The 15,000-nt window shown below is 38.4% G+C and overlaps 1 protein-coding gene across 4 annotated transcripts in view; it reads right to left on the reverse strand.

Annotated features, from left to right (window-relative positions):
* The window catches only part of EPRS1 (glutamyl-prolyl-tRNA synthetase 1), a 41,003-nt gene extending 26,003 nt beyond the window's left edge, over positions 1-15,000 (reverse strand). For all 4 annotated transcript variants that reach the window (XM_086631728.1, XM_086631727.1, XM_086631724.1 and 1 more), the window contains exons 1-9: positions 14,955-15,000; positions 12,225-12,309; positions 7,670-7,769; positions 5,637-5,793; positions 3,738-3,877; positions 2,996-3,090; positions 1,589-1,715; positions 843-1,035; positions 298-469 (exon numbers count right to left, since the gene is read on the reverse strand). In XM_086631728.1, coding sequence (XP_086487854.1) covers positions 298-469; positions 843-1,035; positions 1,589-1,715; positions 2,996-3,090; positions 3,738-3,877; positions 5,637-5,793; positions 7,670-7,769; positions 12,225-12,309; positions 14,955-15,000 — 1,115 coding nt within the window. The remainder of the gene's footprint in view (positions 1-297; positions 470-842; positions 1,036-1,588; positions 1,716-2,995; positions 3,091-3,737; positions 3,878-5,636; positions 5,794-7,669; positions 7,770-12,224; positions 12,310-14,954) is intronic.

Consider the following 15,000-nt stretch of genomic DNA (forward strand, 5'->3'; position numbering starts at 1 on the left):
CAATTTTGTTGTCCAAGATACAGCCATTAAGTCTTAATTTATGTTTTGACTCAAAGCTCTTCACTGGCATAAAACATATTTATGGACCCAAACTGAAGTAATATTCGCTGCTGACCACCATGGCCAACTCACAGGTTTTAGAAGTCATTTGCAGAAGTTTCAGAAACTCAAGAGACTCATTACACATTCTGACTGAAAAATGCTAGCACGTTCCAAGTACTAAAAGTTTACTAATGTATGGCAAATACCCTGAAAAGAGCAAAAATCATAGGCCACACAAGGAGGAAGTGAACATACTTGTAGGTACTGCCAGTACGTGGGTGAGGCTGGTTTTTACAACGATAAAGAGTTGGATCCCTCATACATCCGTTGTTACTACTCATATCTATTTTTGCTCGTAGACAACAAGTTTGTCCATATTCTGTTCCCTTTTTCATTTCTTCCCACATTTGCAGATTCTTATTAACACCTAAGAACAATAAAAATAAATTATTTTCTCAAGTATTATGAAGTTGATACCGAACTTCTTAGTGCAGTAACAAAAAGCAACATCATCCCCCTCCTCTTCAGACACTGAAATTCATTTTCACACATTTTACATTTCAAATTTTTTAAAAGTGGTAATGAATGGTGATGAATTCATACATATACAAATTTATTACATCTGTCTAAACATACATTTATTCCAGTTTTGCAGAACAAAGCACTAAACATTTCCAAGTTCCTAAAAGGACTTAAGAGATATGCAATTATTCATCTCATCCATCTTTGTTAATAAAAATCAAGTTTTGATGCCAAATTAAAAAGATAAGAAAGCAAGACGGAAGCTTAAAATATCTTACAGTTATTCCTGTGTTTAGATTCCATTCTTTGTTCACGTTCTGCTTTCATTTGTTCTGCAGGAGTATCATCCACATATGCCTTCCCTTCTTGAATAAGCTTCTCTGCATAGTTCATTATAGTTTCAAAGTGATCTGAGGTATACGTAAACTGATCTGGTTTGATGTGCAGCATTGCTACATCTTCAAGAATAACCTGCAAAATGTTAAAATGTATGCTATAATATTCAGGAAAGCTAGTTTTCTTAAACCTCTGTCCTCTTCATACCAGATGTGGTGTTTTTAATGCTTCATTGTCCAGGAATGATAAGCCATAAGAATAATATGACATGCATGAAAGAAAAGAGGCAGGCACTTTAATTCATTAATTCACAGCCTATAATTATATGAGATCTGACTTGGACAACTTCAAGAAAGAGGTAGGACAAGAAAAGGAGATGAAAACTGAAACAAATTACTTGTTACAGACTAAGTAGTATTTATACAATAAAAACAATAGTGTATCACAAAAGCTGCATATCTACATACCATAAATAAACATCAGAGAAAAGGAAGAAATAAGCTACCAGTAAAAGGGCTTTAAGCTTTCTAAGGTAAAGATGATGGAAATTTCTTCCAAGTGAAGTCTTCAGCGTAATACTGATGCCGTAAAATATTAGTGTAAAACTATTGTGCAAGAGCAGATCCGCATGTTGTTTACCTTTGAATTAGCTATACAGTGAACGGATTTCCCTGCTCTCTTACCATACCTTTTCAAAGTCCTCTTTCTCCTTTTCTGGGTTTGTGTCATCGAATCTCATAATAAGTTTTCCTTTAAAGTTAACTTGGTAGTGTTGATTCAGCAGGGCAGCTTTGGCATGACCAATATGCAGATATCTAGAAGGAAAATAAAAAATAAATATATACGCCAGCACTACTTCAGCTAGACTTTTTTTTTTGTGAGGGAAGGAGAAAGAATGGAAAGTAAAAAAATGTTAAGGAAAATGTTGAAATACTGTACATTTACAGAAGTAGATTATGTTTTTTCTACCATAAATTTAGTAGTTAACTGTTAAAAATACCTAAATCTGTAAATTAGAGTGTCACTATGGACATAAAGGTAGGACTGCAATTATTTCCAGTTTTACAGACTAACTTAAACTGACCGTTGATGATACCGTGTAGTAGCTACCAGATAATTTGAACCTACCACATTTCAGAGTGGAATTCTCTGAAACGGTGGTTGCTGTGTATTTTTAACATAAGCTAAAAAGTTACTGTCAATTTAAACTAAACATAAAACCCCCAAATCCTCAAAATGAAAATTACTTTAAAAAAAAAATTAAAATGTCTGTCCCTAAAGAACAGTGTTTCAAGTAAAACACCAGAATTAAGACACTAAAAGCTACTAAAGTAATCTGAGAACAACATACGTTACACACATATGTGCATACAATACATAACTCACGATATGTGTGCAACAGTTTATACTGGACTGACAGAGTAAGAAGCACTACTATAGAAGTCACATGATGCTGAACAGCCAGTTTAATGAAGAAATGCAACCATGGAAATTTTACAGCTCATCAGGCAATTCTGAAAAGAAACAGAAAATGAAAAGCTGGCTGAAAATTGTATTTATGAAATTGGCTCATCACATCTTCACGCTACGGTCTTTAAGGAGTTTGTGTTTTGGAACTACATAGAGTCTGGACCCCTGGGCCAAAGGCCTCCCTTACACACCTGGTGTCAGGCTTCCTGAAGGGAGGCTATTCCATACATCTTTCCCTTTCCAAACATAAGCTTCCTTGAGAAGCACAATAAGTCCTTGCAGCCAACTCATAAAGACCGTATTTACACATCACAGCTCCTGTCAGTGCACACGCCTCCATTATTCATGCAAATGCTGTCCTTCTGCTTCTCCTCAACCCACTGCTGATCCACACCAAGTCACCTGCTGGCAACTAACCTCCCTATTCCAAGTTCAGGCAGCACTGCAATGATGTATAGAGGAGAAGTAAACACAGCTCTAAGGCAGATGTGGACAAAGCTTTAAATACTCATTTGGCTTAAAAGTCTTGTCTGATAAGCTGATTAACAGCTTCACCAAAGCACACTTTTTTTTTTTTAAAGAAAAAACAGAAATAGAACCTTCTCAAAGTATTTATGTTTCTTACCCACTTGCTTCAGGAGGAAATCTTACAATCACCTTTCCCATTTCTGCACCAGGAAGTTCAACAAACTTTCCAACATCCGCTTTCTTCTCTGTTGCCTTAAAAATTAACAGAGACATAATTATAGCTTGCATTAGCTGTATAATCATATATAAAATTCCAGACAATAGCTTCTTTACCAAGGTCTCTTTCCAAACCAGATGTCAAAAAGCTGCCGCATTGGACCCCAAATTCACCACTTCACAACTTTCACATTCTTTGTAGTACATCAAAACAATATTAAATCTGGAGTTTTACATTATTTTGCCTTCAAATTTGATCCAGGACTGAAAAGTCCCACCAAATTGTTTAATTTATTTCATAAAAGAAAACAGTTGCTAGTCAAGTTTTTATATCTTAGTGTTCTTAACCTGAATGTTGAACCAACCAAAGACTGCAATCTTTGCTGGTCTATCAGGATCTCAAAATCCTCTTCAGAAAAAACAAACAATACATCTAAAGAGTAGTGCTGATTAAGAGGTGCCATTTTTAGATTATTCCATTTAAGCACTGGACTACATAACTCACGCCTTTCTAAATATGAAAGTGACAGCTTTATTTTTAAACAAGAGTTTACAAAAATTTGATTTACTGTACAACTGATTCCTTTTAACTTTTAATTCTCTAACCTGAAAAAAAAAAAAAATCTTATATTGCATTCACACAAAAAAAGCTACTCTCTCCAGAGGATCTGAGTAAATCTTACCATTTTAACCTTTGGTGTACCAGAAGTCCACTTGGCTCCTACTGACTGAAAAGCATGCTGTACCTCAAGAAAGCTATACCATCGCTTCGCATGGACAGGAGCTTTGTTTTGCTGTAATTGCTCTTGCCATATGCTATTCTCTGTTAGAAAACAAATCATTTTTTTCAAACTACTGAATTATAAAAATGGAATTATTATGAACAGAAATTTTTAAGACTAAAAAAAGATTATGATTTTAAAAAGAATATACTTACGCTCTCTTCTTACAGTCTCTTCATGGGGACACAAGTAATTCTAAAGCAAATTAAATAAACTCCCTCCAAACCCAAAACATACTGCATTTTTTCTTAGATTCGTCAAAGCAGAAGGTGAGGGGATGTAGGGCAACACACATTTTTCTTTCTATCACCCACCTCAAAACTAATAGCAACATTATTTTCCAAGACAGAAATATAGGATAGCCCTCTAGTGTGTCTACATTTGATGTTTTCTCATGAGACCCCACCTAGAATACTGTGTTCAGCTCTGGAGTCCCCAACACAAGAAGGACATGGAACTACTAGAGCAAGTCCAGAGGAGGGCCATGAAGATGATCCAAGGGATGGAGCACCTCTGCTATGAAGACAGGCTGAGAGAGTTGGGGCTGTTCAGCTTGGAGAAGAGAAGGCTCTGGGGTGATCTTATAGCAGCTTTCCAGTACCTAAAGGGGGCCTACAGGAAAGCTGGAGAGGGACTTTTTACAAGGCCGTGTAGTGATAGGACAAGGGGCAATGGATTTAAACTGAAAGAGGGGAGATTTCAATTAGATATAAGGAAGAAATTTTTTACATTGAGGGTGGTGAGGCAGTGGAACAGGTTGCCCAGAGAAGCTGTGGATGCCCCATCCCTGGAAGTGCTCAAGGCCAGGTTGGATGAGGCTTTGGGCAACCTGGTGTAGTGGAGGGTTTCTCTGCCCATGGCAGGGGGGTTGGAACTAGATGATCTTTAAGGTCCCTTCCAACCCTAACCATTCTCTGATTCTATGTTTTCTAAGCTTTATCAGAAGTGAAGCATGTATCAATACTACCTGTTATTTTTGAGGGGCTGTATTCCCACAATCTAATTTTCAAGGAACACAACTTCACTAGAAAGATTCTGATGGGGAAAGGAGAAAAAAAAAAAACGAAAGAAGTATACTTCCTTCAGTTTTCTCACAACTTTGAAACTTTTAACTTTTAATTCTCTCAACTTTTAATTCTCACAACTCTCAGCAACTTTGAAAAAATATTGAAAAATATTAGCTTCTAATCTTCAATATGCATTTTACTTTCAAGAGGAATTTGGTTATTCTGAATGGCAGATTGACACCTATCAACTTTAGACATACATCTAAGAGAATATAAAAAACAAACCCATAAAAACAGATCATAAAAACTTCTTTTAACCTCCAAAGGGTATTTTACAGGGTAATGTATACCTATTTTAATAATTCAAACTAAACACCGAAGAAATTTTCTCTATTAAGATAATGCCATAGAAAGGCCTCTGTATATAATTTTACTCTGTATTACAAAATAATTTAAATATTTAATCAAAAATGTTGGGCCACAGCAGATTTTCATATTTAGGCTACAGGTAACAAAAAGACACTCTTACAGTTCAAACAAAGTGAAAAAAAAATCCCATCTATAATTGCATCCTATAAATTTCCAAATACAGCCACCTTTTAAAACAATTCCAGGGTTTCCCAAGCTATACTGTTCCTATCACTAGCGATGTACAGGCCAAAGGGGTATGCACAATAGTATACAGTGTGGCATACGGCTTAGAGCTGCTACTAGCATTCACAAAAAAGGAAATTTGAGGACTCCTGGTATACACTGATTGCAAATCAATGGAAGAGAGGACATATACTGATACCTTTTAGTACAGCCCAGACACACAAATCTGCAAGACTCAGAGAGTTTCCAACCAAGTACGTTCTCAAAGACAGACAGTGGTTGAGCTCTTGGACTGCTGAAAGTGACTGGCTGGTAGTAGATAATTTTGTAGCACTAAACTCCAGCCAATGGTCAATCTAGTTTTAAGGGACAGAAGATAGTCAAAGTTACTAAAGGAATGAGAAAGCAGCTTGTTAAAAAAGTGAAGTAATATACAATCCATTTAATAGCTGAACAGAAAATATTAACTGGAATATTAGCATTAAATATACTGGACAATAAATCACAATATATGCTTAAAGAACATTTAAAATAAAATATACTGAAACATTCACCCAGAATTATACTAAATTACTAAATTTAATTTTTTCCTTCGGTATGTATTAAAACTGTTAAAAATACCGATTTTACTGAAGCTATTCCCATTGGTGAATATACTCTGCAGTTGTTATTTATTTATCAGATATTTAGATATCAGATATTTAGATACCACATTTGTGACCTGTTTGATCTTCCTGGTGCTGCTGCTGGATAAGTATACCATTTTTCCCCTCAGTCTTTATCTTCTCTACCTCGTTTCCTTTTATATTTGAAGAAATCAAATCCCTCCCCAACCTCATTTCCCTCCCCCCTCTCCTGCAAAAGAGTCTTCTCCCATAAAAGGAAATATATCTTGGTATATATATAAAAAAAAAAAAAAAGAATCAAGCCTGTGGTTAATAATGTAGCCCCATCTACAAATTGAATTCCTCAATGCTGAGGAAGAAACTAAGTGTCCCTTCTGGTCCTCTGTCACTATTTCATGTGCAAGTGTTCTGCAAACTGCATCAGGAATCCTTCCAATCTTCGAGCCAACGTGGCAGGCACAGATGTAATTACACCACCACAGAATTCAGTTCAGTCATTTGCAGTAATACTCCAAAATATTTGCACCACAAATGCAGCTGTCACTGTACTTCTCAAAGTACAACTTTATTTTTGAAAGATGCAGAAATGAAAAGAAGTATTTTATCAGAAATAGCTAATCTTGAAAATGTGTTTGCACAGGTCTTGGGACTAACGTAAAAACACGTTTTTTGGTTAGAAAGTTTAAATATCCGCAAGACAACCTACAACTTTTTTAATGCCTTACCAGCAATATACTAAGACAACACTTCCCTTGAGACCAGCTGTAAAGGCTAAAGAGCGATTACTACTAGCTTCAAGTAGTTGGAGAAAAGAGCTGAACCAAGTCCTCCAATCCCTCCCCAAATTTCAGGGGAAATAAATTTCAATTTATCTGTTAGTTTCAGCTACCAACTTAAAATTCAGCATATGATTATTCTGAGCTAGACTCAGGAAGAATTGCTTCTCATTTCGTATCACATCCACAGTTCCTAATAACTTTTTGTAATCTGTGCGAGCAAGGAAGATCAAAAAATTTCCCTTTTTAGCACAAAAATTCTGGTGCTCTCATGGCACTTCCACAGAAGCATTACAGGACTTCACATGAGAGAACAGCCCATCTATGTGGCGACATCTTGCCATGTTTCACTCAATGGAATTGGGGTCAGGGTTTTGTCCATCACACAGAGCAAAGACTAATTCAGCGTTTCAATGTCATAAAGTGTTTCCTGGTATTACACTGAAGTGTTATACAAGGTAGCAACTAATGGCAACAGAGATGAGGGAAGTGAAGAGGGACAACTGCAGATACCACCTTCCAGCCAGAATTATCTTATATTAATGAACTGTCAGGTTAGGCGTTGTTGTTGCAGGGGTGAGAAAGGGCAACCCTTTCAATGTTCAGATTTATGACTCTTCTTCATAAGAAGTAAGTTTAAGAAAAAACCCTCTCAGCATCCCACATAGTTGGAACTTTAGTCTAACAGTAAAATGCAGAACAATAGAAACAAGTTCCTAAAACCAAACAAAAAAACACCCAGAAAGCTGAACTTTGATTGCAGGTCAAAAGAGAGGAGAAAAAGAAAAAGGAAAAGCAAAAAAAAAGAGAGGGGCATGGCTCCTTCTCACCTCAGTGTGTTCCAACAGATTTGAACCATACAACCCAGAAGAACCAGCAACTCTAGCCAGATAACGAGCTATTGAATTCACATCAGTAAATGAAACATGCCTGAAAAAAGAAAGAGGCAAAATAAAGGTATATTAAATTACTTCTTCCAGTTCAATCTTCATTGTAGACACACAGCTGAAACACATGTAACACAAACACAAAATAACTTCTGGGTGAACCAACAGGTACCAGGTCACCAGAATAAAAAAAAAAAAAAAATCTAGCGAAAGAATGTATCAGTCCATGTCTTTCTATCACCAGATGGAACAATAAGCTTCTAAGCATGAAAAAAAAACTTTGTTTAGATAGATAGAAATGAAGAAAATAAAACTCTGATTATTCTTTCAAAGAGTAAAACTCTCTCTCCACATCTGATAAAATGTGCAAGTATAACTTGAGCTACCTACTCTCCAGATTGTAAGGAGCTAAATCAACATTTGTCGTCTTTTCTTTTCATACAAGGATGACTTTGAAGTGGATCCCTACAGAACCTACAGAGCAATCAAAAGGTTTCCACTGTGGTTTTAAGGGCTTGAGTCAGAGGAAAAAAAACTGGTAATTTGTTACTCAGCTTTACTCAATTCACTCTTCATAGAGACTATCCCCTATTCAACAAACTTGGTTGCCTGTATTTCTGTTTTTCACCCAGTCTTCTCTAGATGAAACACTAATTTGAATTTGTTTTTCTCATTCTGCTGTTGAAAATTCTCTATATATCTGGAGGCAAAACGCTTTCCAAAGAGCATACTACTTTCTGTGTTTTAATCTCCCTTTTCCACCTTACATACAGTACTACAAAAAGCGGCATACTGTCAGAAATTTAGCCTCAAATTCACCTAAGGTAAATGTGAACATTTTCATTAACATTCACTACAGAGCTTTGGAAGAAAGATGCATCATAATCGTGAATTCTTCAGATAATACTCACCTCCACAGTCCCACATAGGTGTAGATTACAAAATTAGAGCTCCAATTACTTCTAAACAATCACTGACACCAAGAAAAAGAGTTCCTGTAAGTGTTCTGTTCCACTCAGTTTAATGGACTGAATGCTAATCTACAATCTGTCCAAACAAGGTTTCATTTCTGTTCCACCACTGTTCTGTACGTCCTGTTACACCTACTGTGTCCTTTATAAAATTGAAGAGTTTTTGATAGCCCTCAAAAAGCCTTGCCAAAATCAATGAAAGTTCTGAAAAAAGATATAGAGGACTTCTTGATATATTAACAACTACAGTAAGTCCCACTGCTAGTACAAACAGATCAGCCACTTTCATTAGGTTAACTGCACTAACACCTAAGGAACATCGTCCATTTCTAGTTTTTTGCTTCTAGCTTTTCAAGCTTCTAGCATCCAGTAGATCCTTCAACTACAACTAAAAGCAAAAGCCACAGTGGGAGGGTTAACATACACGAAGTATGTTCTGTTATAATTTCATACTGTTATCAGATTTTAATGAAGCTTTTTCGAACTGAGAAAACCAAAACATTTCTAATAATTTTGCACCTACAGAAAATCCGTGAAAAGGGTTTTTATTGTTTTTCACTAGTTCATACTAAAACAAATACCCTTGACTACTCAAGCAAAACTGAATATATATACAAAATATGACAATGTAACTCTGAGCAAAAACTTACTCGTGCTTAAAAAGGTGTTTTTTTCCTTCAGGAAGAAAAGATCTACTTCCACCCAAACATAGTGCTAATCAGCCTTCTTTGAAAAAGGCTGCTCTTTGCAGCTGGTGCCTGCTAACTCCAGGGGTGAGTATGGAAGAACAACCAGGGACAATGTGATGCTACAGGCAAAGAGTAAGTGTCGCTCAAAAGTGACATGAAATGCCACATTATCAAATACCAGGGCAAACATTCAAGAAGCAGAAGACTCTTGAGAAGAGAAGGAAAAAAAACAAACACAAAACAAAATAGAGAGAATGTCCAATTGTAATGAATCTGTAGTTGAATTACTTTGGAAAAAGCATTGCAGAACGGTTCTGTGCAGAGGTCAGATACATCTGCCTAAGAGTAATATCACTCTGAAGCACGCGTGTGCTCTCAACACAAAACAGAAAAGCTGTGCTGCACTTTGTGATCTGGTGAGATGCAGGTATACCCAAACACTCCATAATGCCATCAGCATTTAGCAGAGTGGTTTGTTTCGGAGCTACTACCACATGCAGTTTTGAAGCTAAGGCTTCAGAAACAACCTGTAAATTAAAATTCATCATCTCAAATTAGCTGTAAACTTTTCAGCTAAGTTTCACCTAGTGAGCTGAAAAGTTTGTCACCAGATTTTAACTGCACTTCAAAAGATAACCTAGAAAAACAGCAAATAAAATGCTCTCTCTTGTTCGAGTCATTAGAACTAATGGCTTCCTGAAAAAAAAAAAAATACAAAAAAAGTCAGAAATACCCCAACTGAATTTCAAGTCATGCCAAAAAAAGATAGCTTCAGCAGAACTGATGCCATGAAATCCATTTACCAAAAGCATTAGCTGAGATAAGAGTTCAGCTGATGCTTCTCAAGTTGCAAATACATTTTCACCAGAGTTTAAAACAGAGAATCAATTTTTAAAATTATTGTACAACCGAGCAAGAGAAAATTAATGTAATATTGAGGTTTGGAATAACTTTTTAAACATAATTCAATGCCAGGGATGAGAGGACACTAACATACAAAAAATTCCATCTGATGGAACCATGATTCTAGATATTATCTACACATGGCCAAAGTGCAGAAAAAGAGCTTTTGCTTTATGCTCCCAACAATTTCCATTACAGCTAAAATTTGTGGGTTTGCAATGCAGTGGGAAGACAGCATGGTAATAAAACAATTATTTAATAAAATATTATATCAAAGCCGAGTATATAAATTTATATTATTCCACGATCATCCCCATGTGTCACAAGAGTGTATATGTGCATGTATATCTTTTGGTATACACATGCACACACATTGCCTAAACTGTGAAAGGAAAATGAAACCAAAATCTGACTATTTCCGAGGAAAACTCTCTCATGCGACTAAAAAATATCCAATCAACTCCTTTTTATGTAAGCTGTATTCCACACGTGCATAACAGACATTGAAAATTATTAATGCTGTACCAATTAAGTCCTAATACAACCTGCCACATTCCTCTTGCTTCAATTCAAAATCACAAATTCAATGCCATCACTAGGCACGGCAAAAGGCAACACCTAAAATCAGAGATTACAGTAAGGAAAGAACTTGTATCTGAGTTCAAGTCTAACATCTTAAACAGAAAGCAATATTTAAGCAGCCAGTAAAACAATCATTATCATTGAAGACTGTGAATCACCCCATGCTTTGATTTTTGTTGCAGAAATACATACATAGTGACAAACTCTTTCCCTAAGGTCAGAACACAGTGGAAAAACTCAGCTGATGTTAATTTATGAGGACCAAATCAGGATCTCCGCAACACAGCATAAAGATATTATGTTGTTTTTAGAACCATTCTACAGCCATGCAGGAATACCAATTTATGATGCATTGGTGGCTTTAATAGCTAATCTTCTACTAAAATAGCTCACGAAATGCGAGTTTGTCAGCAAGGCCGTGAAAAACAGATTTCTTCCCTGTTCTTTCAAAAAACAATCAGTGCTCAAAGACTACACTTATAATCACTAATTCCAAACTCATCACAATGCTAATACACTTTAAGTTAGGACTGCAATGTTTATCGGTCAGAATATGATCCTTTCTGTAAATACGAGATATCAGAGATTCTCACTGAGTGTCAGTGGTACTTAAGATATCAGGGTATTTCCCTTTGATATATCCAGATATCTTACCTGATATGGAATCTAAGATGACAATGCAGCTTCTCAGAACTAACAGCATTAGTTCTGCATTTCTGATATGCATATGGCCCTACTCAGATCGTAAAACCACCTTCATGCCTCAAACTTGAAAATATTTATTCCAACAGCAGAGTATTTTTAAGAAGGACAGACAACAGATTTCTGCAAAAATTCCAAGATTCCTTCTACAGGATGCAGATGACCTAACATCATGTCTTCACTTAGATGCAGCAGTGAGCACAAAATAATGCCATACAAACCTTTAAAATTCATTCCACCACACGTGCACAAGTCCAAGGAATTTTGTGTACCTGTCTTACCTAATACAAAATGGCCTTGCTTTTAATAAGCCATGGCACCTCACAAAGGCAAATACCTAAACAATAAAGTGACTGGTACAGCATAGAAGGAAGATCAGACCTAAGTGCATGTAAACAAGACAATCAGAGCGCTTTCCATAAAGATCAAGTTTAGAATATATTGTAAATGTTTTGAGAATATATTGTAAATGTTTTGAGAATATATCGTAAATGTTTTGTCTGTGCTACAAAGAGATACCAGGAACGCAGTGATGAATAAAAATGTATTCTTCCCTTCCTCCTACCTGAAAAGGTTACTGTCAATGTTACAGCCATGTGATTTTTAAAACTGCTGACCCAAAGCTAGAAGGCAAGATGCAAAGTCACTTACTCGGACACACGGAGGACGGTTTCTTTCCCTTCTTCCACTGAAATTTCAACATTATTCTTCACATGCTCCACCGTCAGCAGAGCTCCTTTAAAAAACAAGAGAAAAAGATACTGAACTTTCTTACAGGAAAGGTATCTTTCATGGTAACAACAAAACAGTTATATTTCTTATCAAACAGAATCACATGACTGAACTGGCTCCTTCAAGTAAGATTGCCCAGGGAACAAATCAATGTTCAGTCTCATATGCAAGAGGCTTCTTATTCTTGGCAATCCTTACAGCTTCAAATTGATAATGTCCAGCATACAGTAACCTGCAGTGAGCTCAGCAAGTGTCAGCAGTAATACATTTTGCTTCCTAAGGGTATTGCAAAAATCAGTCCTGTCCCCAAATATATGTAGAGAATGCAATCAAATTGCATTTAATTATTGAACAGTACAGTAACATACTCCATCCCAGCCCTGACATACTCATCAAGAGAGATCAATTACCGAATATACCAGTACTTTCTGAACAAGGATGAGACTATTTTTAGTCTGATTTAATGTTTCTGAAAAGATTAGCCATCCAAAACCAAGAAACTCTACCCGTGTAAAAGAGCAGGAAGATTATAGAGGATTTTCACAGTAAGTAGTTCACCAGTGACAGTAAAGGACGGCCTCTAGAAATAAAAGAATTGCTGAAGTTTTTAGGCTACATCATCAACTGGAAGACAACTCTGCTCATATTCAAGGTGGCTTGATGCAAACCTGCTCTGATCTTGATGCTCCATAGCACGACACAGTAGCTCAAACAAAGCACCAAGCTAAATTGGCTGTATTTCTGGACTGGCTCTGGTCCAGACTCAGCCTGCTGAGCATAAGTAGAGGAGCCTGAGTTCTTTCGCTTTGCTCAGAAGCACGTACAAAGACAGCAAGTTTTTGCATAGGCAAATATTACTTAAACAAAACTAGCTAAAGGACTATACTCTAGGTCTTGAAAGGCATCTAACCTGTTAGAGTATTCATAATGTGCCATGCACTTTATCTTACCTAGAACAACGCACAGACTACCTAAGGCAGATGATGCTGTAAGCTATTAATACACTGGCCTAAATACAAAGCACTGGAGCTGGGAATTCCCTAGCTCGAACCTCTGCTCAACTGCAAACCCTTCTTGTAGCATTAAGCTTTTATCAACAGTAAGTCAAGGCTCTTCTTCCCATCCCTCACTTATCCATCTGTGAAAGTCAGGATGACATCCCTTATGCAATATGTTTGTAAGACATGTAAGCATTTTAATAACATGCACGGAAATGCTTTGAAAATGACAAGTAGTATGCGTGCCAAGCTACATAATTAATACTAATGACATTAAAAGCTACTACACTTTTCCCAGTGCAACGCCATGATGAACAGTACAAAGTAGGAACGAGTAGGATGAGTGCGCTTGTCTTCTTGACACAAATGTTTACCAAAGTGTTTCATCTGCAGCATATAATATTTCTGACATAATTGCAATCTCCTGAATTAAATCTCTAGTGCCACTCACCAGCTATCAAAAGAAAAGAATCCTTTAAAGCCCCTAAAGCCAAGTTAATGATAGCGCATACTTCATCATATCTTTTCTAGCAAATCAGTATAAACAAGTATCAGGAGAAACGTTATTTAAAACCTATATACTATTACACTTTAATAATCATGCAAGTTGTATTCAACTCTGAAATGCATTTGGGAATAACAGCACAAAAAAGAAATCAATAAACTAAGATGAAGAATGGGAAGAAAACATATTTTGAGCAGCTGTAACAAAACAGAAATAGTACAGAATATGCACAAAATGGTACAGAATATGTACAAAAGCCTGTTTCCATATGGCAGACAGCATAATGAAGGAGGTTCTCACATTTTTAAAGGCAAAATAACACCAGAGAACAGTGAGCAACTGAAAACGCAAGATTTTGCATTGTAACTTTGAGCCAGCTGCCCAGACGAGCCGAATTTAAGCTGCAGCTTAGAACTGACAGCGAAAGACATCGGCGATCAGGCAGAGCCCACAAAAAAGCAATCTGAATTAGGGCTGCCTTGCGAATTTGGCCTCAACGTGCTAAGTCACTAGAGGGGTTTACCTATGACTCAGTTTCTTTAGCGTAAGTCGTTATGTTGGGCGCGGGCAGCTGTCACCACTGCCCAAACAGCTCCCCGACAAGCGGCCCGCTGGGGACCGGCCGCCCCGAGGGCGGCAGGACCTGCCCTGCCCGATCCCTGCAGACCGGGGCCGGGCAGGCGCGGCGGAGCAGCCGCTGCGGAGACCGACAGGCGGCCGGGGCCCCGGGCCGGCGCCTCCTCCGCACCTCCAGCGCCAGCGGGACCCCGCGGGGCCCCTCCCTGACGGCGACGTGTCCCCCCAGCGCCGGCCCGCACTGCCGCTCCCCCCGCGGCGGTGACTGCCCGCCGGGGACCGGCCCCCTCGGCGAGACGGGGCTGGCTCCGCGCCCCGGGGACCCCCAGGCCTCTCCGTCCGTCTGCCCGCGCCGGGGCCGCAGCGAGCACCCACACGGCCCTGGCCCGCGGCAGCGGGAAGGCCGGACACGGGCCTCCCCTCACGCCGCGCCCGGCCCCGCACGCGGCGCCAAGCGCCGCACCAGCACGCGGCGCCGCATGATGCAACACGGCGGCCCCGCGGGCAGCGAGAGGACGGCGCCTCGCCGCGGGGGGCAGGGGCGGGAGGCACGGGCCGGCCCGCGCTTACCGAGCGGGGGGCTCCCCGCATCCACGGTGAGGCTCAGCGCCGCCAT

This window comes from Tauraco erythrolophus, chromosome 2, assembly GCF_009769465.1.
Source record: "Tauraco erythrolophus isolate bTauEry1 chromosome 2, bTauEry1.pri, whole genome shotgun sequence".
NCBI lineage: Eukaryota > Metazoa > Chordata > Aves > Musophagiformes > Musophagidae > Tauraco > Tauraco erythrolophus.